This window comes from Gekko japonicus, unplaced genomic scaffold, assembly GCF_001447785.1.
Source record: "Gekko japonicus isolate JY-2015 unplaced genomic scaffold, Gekko_japonicus_V1.1 scaffold337, whole genome shotgun sequence".
NCBI classification, from domain to species: domain Eukaryota; kingdom Metazoa; phylum Chordata; class Lepidosauria; order Squamata; family Gekkonidae; genus Gekko; species Gekko japonicus.
The window spans coordinates 438983-451045 of NW_015175365.1; the positions used below are offsets into that span (position 1 = coordinate 438983).

The following is a 12063-nucleotide window of genomic DNA, read 5'->3' on the forward strand; positions in this document are numbered from 1 at the left end:
TTACTGCCATTCCTGCAGAGAGGGGACAGGTCCTGGGGGGCTACAGGTCCAGGTTTGAGCCCTATGCTGTGGAGGCATGGTGGCTATCTTAGGGGCCAGTGGTGTGATTTCACGTACAGGTTCCAATGTGTTGGTCTCTGGCACATTGTCCACTGGCACCTCTGCCATGTCAGGCTCTTCCTGGTCCTACAAGTCCTCTTCATCCGGTGGCCTTGGCTCTCAGGCTCTTCCCCTGAGGACTCTCAGTTAGGACTGCCAGGACTGCTCAGTGGGTATTCTTTTCTTAAAGCTATGGGTGTTGTTTCTATCATATGTGGTGCTTAATCCCCCTATATCAGTGATGGTGAACCTTTTAGAGACCGAGTGCCCAAACTGCAACCCAAAACCCACTTATTTATCGCAAAGTGCCAACACGGCAATTTAACCTGAATACTGAGGTTTTAGTTTAGAAAAAACAACTCATAAATTAACATAAGATGATCTAAACAAAGTAAGGAAAGCAATCCCAAATGCTTTCATTTACTTAAAATTATTTGGCAGAGAATTCCACACTTTAATGACGGTCTGGGCCCGGCTGGGGCAATGGCACGCGTGCCCACAGAGAGGCCTCTGGCACACATGCCATAGGTTCGCCACCACTGCCCTATATCTATCTATATCTATATATCATATTTTTCTACAAACTTGAAACTTCCTTCAGGTTTGTATAGAAATCCCCCACCTATCTGTTCCTAGCTCCATTTTGTAGGTCTATTAATCCATATTCTGTGGCCTGATTTGGAATTAGATATATCATATTGAAACCATTGCACAGACTACCAATTCACTCCTGTGTTCAATTCAAGGTAATATTTGTTACTTTTAAAACCCTTCAGGATCTGGAGTGTACATCACTTCACTGCTTTGTCTGGAAAAAAAACCTGTGTGCCTGCTTAGATGTGGTCACTAGTCTCTTCTGCTACCTCATATTAGGTAATCCAGCTGCCTTTAGTCAGAAATTGGATTTTATCACTGGCTGCTCTCTCTTTGTGAAATAGTCTGCCTGACTCTGTATATCAATCCAGTTCCTTTCAGCCCTCAGGAAAGCATATGTGTTTATTTCAGAAGGCCTTCTCCTGAGAATCAGTTGACTTGAATGTTTGGACTCTTGGTATTTTAATTATTGATGTTTCTAGATTTGTATTTCTGTTATTGTTAAATGTTGTAATTTAGCTTTGCTCTAATCATAACGTATATGTATAGTTTTACTATGCTTTTGTTTTAAACTATTGTTTCTAGTCTCTCTAAACCTCTCAGAAGTGTGGTATAAAATGTTTTCAATAAATATTTATAACGGTCAACTGATACACTGTCCAGCAAACTGAACTGGAGCAATATTCCTCCATGTAAAATGCTCCAATGTAGGAAATCCCATGAAATATGTATGTAGATTGTCTTCTGAGTACGTTGAGGCTTTTCACTATATGTAGCTGCACTGCAATGTCTAATCTTAAACATGTATTTCTTAGACAAAGGAAGGATGAACTGGAACAGAGGATGTCTGCTCTACAGGAAAGCCGGAGAGAGCTCATGGTTCAGTTAGAAGGCCTCATGAAATTGCTTAAGGTAAGGTACTCCAATTTTATACTAAATAAAGGAAACATATTAAATAAAGGAAAGAAAGGGAGAAAGGGAATGTTGTTGTTGGATACCCAGCCTGGGCAGTTCCTCCAATAGATATTTGTGATGAGAAATAGTTCCTCACTTATGTTTGTGCTGTAATTGTTACAAACTCTTGTGTTGTGTTGCATTTACAACTTTTGTACCCATCCCAAGGACCACACAGGCCTCATTCCCCCAAAGGAGGGAAGGAGAGAGACTCAGCCAGCCCAGCAACTCACGTGGTTTGATTGGGCATCTCCCACAGCTCTGCTTTCTCTGCCTGGCTCTGCTGGGCTGGGCACATCCATGTACCACCATCCCCGAAACACATACCAACTCACCCAAGACAGGCACTGGCTTACCCAGAACAGGCACCCCCTTCCTCAGGCCATGCATGGCACTTCTACCCTGGACTGGACCAGCCCAAGTAGGGGGGGGCAGGCCATTGACCCAACCAGAAATTTCTCTGTGGCTATAGTGGCCAGTTTGCACCTGCTTGTAACATGACTATCCATTCTTCTCATTAAAACATCAGTAATGGAGATGGGATACAAACAGGCTTTTCTCCACATAATAAGGTATTTTCTTGTTGCTTTCAGGACATTAAGGAGCTACATTGCTGTATGCTGTATTTTATACATCCCTTGCACATTAACTTCATCAACATGAGTGATCTGAAAAGCGACAAATGTATAAATATTCACATTCTTGACAACCAAGTAATAAAGTTGAAAAATATAACTTCAGTTATTTGGAGCTTTGCCAATGCATAATATGCAGTTCTAGCATATTGTCGCTGATTTTAGTAGGGAAGCATCTCCTTTTAACAGGTGATAAATTTTGCCCACTGTTCTTTTTTCCTCTGATGATACCTATTTCTATTTCCCAAGGTGTCTTGTTTGGTTTATTGTAGAATCACAGAACTGCTTGTAAACTATCTTTGCTGCTTTTGGAACTGGTATTCAGGCTCTGTTTAGAGCCAACATCATCAGGAACTGGGAAATTTGGTTCAGAGTCCTGAATTTGGGTATGCCATGTAACATGGTATGGTGCTATACAGTCACATTGGTGGTTTCACATATATGGTAAAAACATAAGAAGTCTACTGGATCAGATTATCTGTTCTACCAATTTGTTTGCAAAAGTGACCAGCCAGAATGGCTCTAGAACTCAAGAAGCAGGATATAAAAGCAACTGCCTTCTACATTGATTGTCCCTCCTCTACTGCTGTTCAGAAGTGTACTGCCCTGAAATCAAAGGAAGACTTTTTTATACACTGTGGGTAGCAACAGGTTTTTTACCTGCTCTGTAGTCTCACTTATCTTTTACTTTAAACTCAGATTAATCTGACTCTTAATGGTCCAATCTTTCTTTAGGAAGAAGAACTGAAGCAGGGAGTAAGTTATTTGCCCTGTAGATGTCACTAACTCTTAAGGAGTGCTGCTGTGGTCCAAATGGGTGCTGCGCTACATCTGCTTGAAATGCCTGTTCATTCCCAGGACCGATAAATAACACTACCTTGCACGCCTTTAACCTTTTATCACAGGAGTTAAAGTACTTTACACAGTCAGCTAATTAAGATTTATAGTTCCCTTGAGAGGTTAGTAATAAATGTAAGAGATCTCTTTGGCTCACTACTGATATACAGTCACCTTTGCCTTGAAGAGCTGTAACTCTTTAACGCTGTTCAGTACAAGCTATAATGGTATAGGGACGTGAGCAGCTTCTGACTAATTTGAAAGTGCAGCGATAATACAGGTAAGGTGAAATGCAACTAGATGAGCTGAAACATCTCCTGAATAACAGCCTTGAAATATCCTGTGCATTGTTTTTAAAATATCTGTTGTTCTCAAGCAATTATGAGAGGGGAGCTTTGAAGATAATTTTCATATTTTTTATTAGAAAAAAGGATAGACCCAATAAACATTGCTCATACAACAACAGATAAAGTATTATCACATCAATTTACAATTTTTATGCAAAGGCATTATCAACCATGAGGCTATATCATAACTCTGCAAGTCTATAGTCTAGATCAAAGTGAGAAGATAATTTTCAAGGAATGCATTCAAGTTAATAATTCAGAATGTTTCAAAAGTAACTTTTTCAGGATTTTAGTATTTAAATGTACCATTAGTTTGTTTAGTTTATTTATTTATATATTAGATTTTTCAGTCCCCACTCACTCAAAGATTCTCGTGGAGATTTACAACATTAAAGCCAATAAGATAAAAACAACACAAAAACAAATACAAATATAAAATATTAACATTAAAGTAGTAAACTATTAAAATATGTGGCTGGCACCATACCACTAATAAAAACAGCCCGAACATTGGAGGGTACCCTCCGAAGGCCAACCTAAACAATTTGGCCTTGAATGCCCTGCAGGAACTAAACAAATCCAGCCGGGCATAGGTGTCATCCGAGAGTGCATTCCAAAGGGTAGGGGCCACAGCTGAAAAGGCCCTTCCCCTGGTGACAGCTAACCGAGCCATCCTGGGGCCAGGCAACTGCAAGAGGCCCCTACATGATAACTGAAGGGAGTGTAGTGGGTTGTAACGGGCGAGGTGGTCCCGTAGGTATGAGGGTCCCAGACTGTTAAAGGTTAGCACCAGCACCTTAAATTGGATCTGGAGACTAATTGGTAGCCAGTGCGACTGCTGCAGGATTGTAATAGGAGCTGACCATGATGTTTCAGTCATGACCCGTGCAGATGGACAAACAAATGTAGGGCTGCATTTATTTGTTCATTTGTACATATATAATCCACACTGAAATCTGTAGGTGAATATGGCTTGTTGCTTACTTCTTCCATTTTCTCAGAAAATGCTGCGAGGAATTTCTCCATATAAACATCAGGGTGCAGTAGAGAGATTCAAGCACAGACTAACAAGATTTAGTTATTTAATTTACTTCTGTACTGCTACTTCTAGCCAAAAGACTCCCAAGGTAGCTTGAAAAACACTGTTAAAAACACCATCAAGACAATTAAAACAGCAGAATTAATTTTCTTTTTAGAAAAACTGAATGATGTTGTTGAGCTATTGTTGCTCTAGCGTCTTGCCGTTATTAAGTCTTGGCTGGGACTTGATTTAATTTAGTAAAAATTCTGAGTTATGCTTGATGGGCTAAAAAGGAAGCATAATAGCATAAACAATTTCAGTACATGTGCTTTGATTTTTGCTTTATGGGAAAGTGGTAAAAGAGAAAAGAAAGCCCTAAGATTAGTTTGTTACAAACCAAACCTCTTCATAATTACAAAAAATAGATTTAAGATACTGTTTGCAGTAATGAAATAGTAATAATAATGATTTTTATAGAATCCAGATTAATTTAAAGTATATGACATGCTCCTGCTGCTGCACAGGATTTTCATACTTGAATGTTCTCATGGTGAAAAATGGGCTTTGAGTGTCACAAAAAGCCCCTTGGAAAAATACTGTGTTAGTGGTCTTTCACTTTATTTCAAGCCTACTCAGGGTACCAACACATTGTTGCTTTTGTCCTATTTAGAGGACTCCTTTCTTCTTTGCTTCCTGTGCTGCAAAGTTCATGTAGTGAGTAGGATGACATCACTGCCCCACATAGCCAATCAGATTTGAGAACCTGACAGCATTATTGAAGGCAAGTGAAGTTTGGTGTAGTGGACTCTAATCTGAGAACCAAGTTTGATTCCGCACTCCTCCACTTGCAGCTGCTGGACGACCTTGGGCAAGCCATAGTTCTGTCAGAGCTGTTCTTGAAAGAGCACTTCTTGAAAGAGCTCTCTCAGCCCCACCTACTTCACAGGGGAGGCGAAGGGAAAGGAGTTTGTAAGCCACTCTGAGACTCCGAGTGAAGGACAGGGTATAAATCCAATCTCTTCTTCTTCTTCATTGCCTTCACTCTGAGTGCGGAGAAAAAACATGTCCTTGCTCCTGAGCAGCTGGGGCAGTGCTTCTGATTCTGCTAGGCTTCACAGCAAACTGTTAGCCCATTGGTTCCAGTTCTGATCATACACATTTATGTGTGCCTAACTGCAGAAATAATATAGTAGAGATGGATGACAGCCAGATTTGGATATGCATCCAAATATGCATGCTGTCAGTCTTCATTGTTTCACTGTCAACAGACAGATATGCTTCCAGATGTGCATCTCCCTTTATATTCTGTCCCCTCAATGGACCTTCCCAAATAATTACTTCTTTCCTCTTCCCACCAAAAGCACCCTCTTGAAAATAGTGGTGGCTTCCACACAGGGATGAGATTTTGTGGTTTCCACACTGCTAGTGTGGCTGCAAATGAATTGCAGGAGCAAAAGGCAGGTTTCCTAGCAGCTTCCCTGCCCCAGTCCCCCAGACGTGGCTGTGCCACTCCCCTCTCCCCTGGGCCACCAGGACTTTTTTTGAAAAAAATTGGCACTAGAATATTGCTATATTGAAATACTTTTGTAACAATAAGTGTAGAGAGTTCATCGAATTCCCAGCTTTCATTTAAAAACAAAAAGGTATGCCTTTTCCCTTATATCTCTGCAAGGGAAAAGGAGCTACAGACTTACCTTTTACTAATGAAAGCTGGGAATTCAGAGAATCCCTGGAGGTGGCTGAATACACCAGGATGCTGTGAGGAAGCAGGAAAAGCCCACTTTCCAAAAGCATTAGATTTGGGGCAGATAATCTGGGTGGAAATGGCCACTGTCACAAAAGGGTTAAATATGCTTTCATGGGAACAAAAGGATTTGTTAAAAAAAGGTCCACTGTTATGTACACTGTTATAAAAGGCAAAGATTCTACTATTGGCTGCAGGTGCCCACTCAGTGCTGCTTACATGATAATCTTTTCCCCCATTTCAAAAGAAGCTTATTAAGGTAAAGGTAAAGGTTCCCTTGTTCGAAAGCCAGTCAAATCCGTGATTACCAGTGAGGTAATTTTCCCTGATGAAGTACCCCTAGATTCCAGCAGAGGGAGCTACATACCAAAGACCAACTAAAGCCAGATTTTATTTTGCTTGTATTATACTGGTGGAGTTCTTGGAAGAGTAAATCTAAACTATATTCCTGCCATATTTTATAGTTATGCAGTTAGTGAGAAAGTAAAGTTGTATTTGTCATAAAAAATGTCTACATGGCTGACTCTGCAAAAGAAAAGGAAGTATCTGTTTTAGAACCTGATGAAATAAATCTCCAGCAACTCCTTTCAATATGAGCTTTTGTGATTTATATCTTTTTCCCTCCATGTATTTGGGGAAGTGAGATGTGACTCAGCAAATTTTGTTTGTCTTCAGGATACCACTGGACTTCTGTTTTATTTTTCTACAACAGACTACCATTGACTACACCTTTGCAATGCAATGGCATTATGAGCTTCAGTAGACAGCCCTGCTAAAGCAAGACCCCTCAGTTCAGACCTGGAAAAGCTAACTGGATCCTTCTGGGACTAAGAGTCCCGAACAGCTCCTTTGCTTCCTGCAAAAAAAACACACCCCAAAAAGCATGAGCAAACCCTGCTTTTGTTTATCTAGGTTTCAGGCCTCCATAAAAGGGGGAGGGACTGTGTATAGCACAGAATTTTTCTCCCATCAGTATCCTTACAGGACTTCCAGAGTGAACCCAGGACTCTCCACTTCCCTGCATGTTCCAGACCTCTTCAGAAATAAATGGGAGCCAGAGTGACAAAAGGGGATGCGTTTATGTCTCTCCTTGCCTGCCCTCTGAGGTCTTAGGGCAAGCATGAGAGAATAACTAGAACGTCACCTAACATCCTGAAAGTTTCCATTCCTGCCAGGGGCTTATTTTTAACTTTTTCTTCCCTGCATTGGAGGACTTGCATCCTGGGATGCAGAAAGACCCTTGGGTCCTGGGAATGGATCGAGCCCTTTCAATGTGGATGGGTCTGAAGGACACCAGCTTGGGGTGGGCTGCTTCTTGTTTTTAGTCATCTTCACAGTCTGAGGGATGCCCTCAGTACCAGTGAGGAAGATGTGGTAAAGATACCAGTGCTGTGGAATCATAGATGTTTGCATGCACTGGGGAAACAGGTCATAGAGGACATAGCAGTCTACAATCCAGTGGGTGGGTAAAAGGTAAAGGTTCCCTTGCTCGAAAGCCAGTCGAGTCCGACTCTAGGGTTGCGGTGCTCATCTCCATTTCAAAGCCGAAGAGCCAGCGCTGTCTGAAGACATTTCCGTGGTCATGTGGCCGGCATGACTAAACACCAAGGCGCATGGAACGCTGTTACCTTCCCACCGAAGTGGTACCTATCTATCTACCTGCAATTTCTTGCTTTCGAACTGCTAGGTTGGCAGGAGCTGGAACCAGAGACTGGAGCTCACTCCGTCATGCGGCACCCGGGTCTCGAACTGCTGAACTCTACTGACCTTTCACAGCCTGCAGTTCAGCGTCTTAACCACTTGAGCCACCACAGCTACCTTTAGTGGGTGGGTAGTGAAGAATTAAAAGATTCCACTGACCAACAAAGTATAGTATAGAGGGGACTGCAGTGGTTTTGCACATCCCAGTCAACCAAGAAGAGAAGCACTGAGCACAGCAACCATGCCATATGTCTGCTTTAACTAAATATTACCAGAAGATACAGAGAAGAAATGTGGTGTGGCTGTGGCCATGCATTCCCAACAATGTCTGGTTTAATCCAGAGGTGGCTTCAGAAGGAGGAGGAGGAGGAGGTGTTGAGTCACAGCTGGCTCATGGCAACCCCATCCACAGAGGTGAGCAGAGATGGTTTGCCATTTCCTTCCTCTGTGGTCTCCCATCCAAGTACTGAGTGTCCTTCTGAAGTGTCTCCAAATTTCAAGGTGATCTTATGTTGGCCAATCAGGGATACTTCCGGAATGATGCCGTTCAGAAATGCCATTGAATTCAGAAGCCAACATAGGGAAAGCTGCATAAATAATATTGCATTGCAAGTCTCTTGCAGTGAGAAGAATTTGGTGAGGAATTGTTTCATCAATCTTAAAACAAGCCCCCCCCCTTTAAAAAAAGGAAATAATAAGACAGTTTTTGAAAATATTTTTCTTTATTAGCCAGTAAGGAATATTTACATTTCATTCATCAAGCTTCCTTATACTGAGCCAGACTATTGATCTACTCTGACTGGCAATAGGTCTCCAGGGTCTCAAGTCTAGGTCTTTCTTGTCACCTACTACTTGATCAATGTACTGCCTTGATTTTTTAAAAAACATCTGTTTGGTTACTTCACCTGTCCCTTCCCCCCCCCCCGCCATCCTATGCTGTTGAGCTCCTCTGTTTTTGCTAGCATGTGCATCAAAAAGCTTTAACTAACAAAAGGAATTATGCAGGATTATCCTACTATTTTGGTGTGACGTGGTCTGTTTTCTGACTATTGTGCAGCTGCAGTGGATATGAAGGTGGCAGCACGGGAGTGCTTTCTCTTGTCAGGCATACTCATCCGCATGTCCCCTTCTTTTTCCAGACCCAAGGGGCAGGCTCCCCTCGCTCTTCTCCCAGCCACACTATCAGTCGGCCTATTCCGATGCCCATCCGATCTGCCTCTGCTTGCTCCACTCCAGCCCACACACCTCAGGACTCTCTGACAGGCGTGGGAGGAGATGTGCAGGAAGCTTTTGCACAAGGTGAGCTCTGTAGAACTTTCCTCCTTTACAAATAAGCGATGGTCAGATACACTCAGTAAATAGGCTGCTGGTTAATCATCATGGTCTGCTTTCACACAGTGGATTTGCCCCGCTTCAGCCACCCAACTGGTAGCTTTTTTCTTGTTTCAACATGGTGTCGTCCTTCATTCAAGCACAACTCATAAACAGCCCATTCATCTCAAGTAACACTTTGCTTTATTTTAAACCTTACAAAAACAAGTGTTTCCCCAGCAGGACATTGTCACCACAAGAATCTCCATAGATCTACAAAGGAAAGCATGCCTTGTTGCTTTAATGTAAGGAAACATCCCCTTTGCTCTCTTCCTTGCTTTGCATTAGGTGTCAGTAAACTACCCTGTTCTTGGATTCCCCCCCCCCACACACACACACACTGATTGGCATTGTTGTGTACTAATGCAGTGTCGAGAGTAGGATGACTACGGAGCGGGCAGCACATCCCAAAGATATTAGAAGATAATATCCAGTGCAGGAAAAGTTCCCTCTCCCTGCCTGACCTTCAAAGTGAGGACAATTCTTTGTTTCTGCTAATTAGAAACTCCCCAGCCCATATAGGAAAGTGTATCTCCCCTGTGTAATGAATTGCTTCTATTTGGTCTCTGCAGTCCAGCACTGGGCCCATGTCTTTTTTTAAAAAAAATACTACTCCAGAACAGCATGACTACACTATTTCTCTCACATTAGCAGTATGCGTATTGCAAGAAGCCAGGCTTCCAGAATAGCAATATTGGGATCTTTTCCTCTCCGATGCAACAGTTCTTGGAAGGGCTAGGGAGAGACAGATGTCCTATGGCAAAACAGTAAGCAAGTCTGATTGGGGATGTGGGAATTCCTGTGGGCAGGAGATGACAAGTAGTGCATACAGGGGTGCCTTTTTTCTGTCTCCCCCCCCCCTTAATGAATTGATTCTACCTGGGCTCAACAATCCAGCACTGGGGAAGTCCCCTCCTCAAGTTAATCCATTTCTTACAAAGCAGTGGAATTGTGGTATTCCTGTACAAAACTGCACATGTGCCACAATTTTTTAAAGGATAAGTTGAGAGTCATGACAATCACATGACAATACAGTGGCTAAGGGGGGAGCTTCAGTGTGCATTGGGTGTAAAAGGGAAACTGATAACAGTCAGAAAACAGATTGTCCTGAGCCGTCTGGAACCTCGGTTGCAAAGACGATTTCAGCCCAATGGCACTGGCAACATGATCACTGTGCGGGACCACCCTGTTGTGGTGCTCTGCCGCTCTATTATTATTTCTGCCCAGGCCATATGTGTACCCTGTTGTATGTGAAGAAGGGCTAGTAATTTAAGAAAGTTATTTTAAAAACTTACATTTAGGGCAAGTAATATTTAATAGGATCGCTGTATAATGGAGGAGGGAAGTAGGGTTGCCGTGCCTCTCCAGATGACCAGGATCATTTCCCCTGGAGAAAATGGCTGCTTTGAAGGGTGGACTCTGAGGCATTCTTCTGCCCTGCCGAGCTCCCTCCCCTCCTCAAGCTCTGCCCTCCCCAGGCTCCACCCCCAAAATCTCCAGGTTGCTCCCATCCCAGGGCTGCAACCCAAGGGAGGAGTGAGAATACAAGTCAACCTTGCTCATCACTGCACAAGATACAACATCCTTTATTAGTCAAAAGCAGTAAGATGCATTGCATTTTTCTGACCATAGCAACTATTCTACTTCTGCATAATGTGCTGTTGTGCTTTATACTGAGTGGTAAAGTGATAATTTTTCATGCCAACAGCTTGACTGCCAAAAGCTGCCTTCACTTGACCCTATAGCAAAGTGATTCTTTAATTACAAGCTCTAGTTTCACTGTGTGATCTAGGAAGACATGGGGCAGTGCAGTACAGAGCAGCCAGGTATATAAGACTGCAAGAGAAGGGGGAGAAATATCTGTAGTTCAGCCAGGTAGTAGAGAAACACAGAATTTCTCTGTTTTATGTCCAATTCATTGGAAGTGGAAGAGGAAAATTCATTTCAAATCAGCTAACTTGGGTGGATTCACAAATTTTGCACAGGGTTATACCCTGCTATTCTGCTTTCAACAGATTATCCAAGTTAGATTACAGTCACAAAATAATAACAGTGTGCAATAAAAGTATCAAACAGCTGTTACAGTGCTTGGACATGCCCAGTGGGATGTTCGTGCTTTTCCCGTTGATAACTGGCCATCATGTTTTGGATTGTCTCTTCAGTTTCAAAAGCAATTTGCCACACTGGGGGAGGGGAGCTATTCTTCAGAAAACACCAGCACAAAGCAGCTTTAGGCACATAGAACTAGTTGTACTGTGCTTTGGTTTCCAGCCATTGTCTTTGACTCTGGATTAGTGGCATTTAATTAAATGAAGCAGCCCTTGCTGTACAGTACAGGAAAACAGAAAACATATCCAAACAAGCCTCCCTTCTTGCAAAGAAATGTTTTGGGGTTTTTTTAATTTGCTGTGTGGCTGTCTTCATTATGTTCTAGGCTGTCAACCTTGTGTGACATTAAAAAGCTCAAACAAATATACTTTGCCAAAAACAGATGAGTCTTTTGCTTCTCTTCTCTCTCAGGTGCAAGAAGAAATTTAAGAAATGACTTACTGGTAGCAGCAGATTCTATTACCAATACTATGTCATCGCTGGTAAAAGAACTCAACTCAGGTCTGATGCTTTAAATGTGCAATTATGTTATATAACTTTTTTAAAAAAGTTGCAACCAGAGGGGAAAAGCAAGTACTTATGTTCTATATAATGATTTTTAGCCATTCAAATATAACAAGAGGGGGACCCGCGATACTCGCGGGGGGGGAG

General features: G+C 42.3%; 1 protein-coding gene across 9 annotated transcripts in view; it reads left to right on the top strand.

The window, feature by feature from the left end:
- Positions 1-12063, top strand: part of DTNA (dystrobrevin alpha) — a 281234-nt gene that overhangs the window by 253907 nt on the left and 15264 nt on the right. For 5 of the 9 annotated variants that reach the window (XM_015425451.1, XM_015425450.1, XM_015425453.1 and 2 more), the window contains 4 exons: positions 1509-1605; positions 3018-3038; positions 9072-9231; positions 11824-11913. In XM_015425451.1, coding sequence (XP_015280937.1) covers positions 1509-1605; positions 3018-3038; positions 9072-9231; positions 11824-11913 — 368 coding nt within the window. The remainder of the gene's footprint in view (positions 1-1508; positions 1606-3017; positions 3039-9071; positions 9232-11823; positions 11914-12063) is intronic. The other 4 variants (XM_015425452.1, XM_015425456.1, XM_015425458.1 and 1 more) reach the window with 1 other exon arrangement.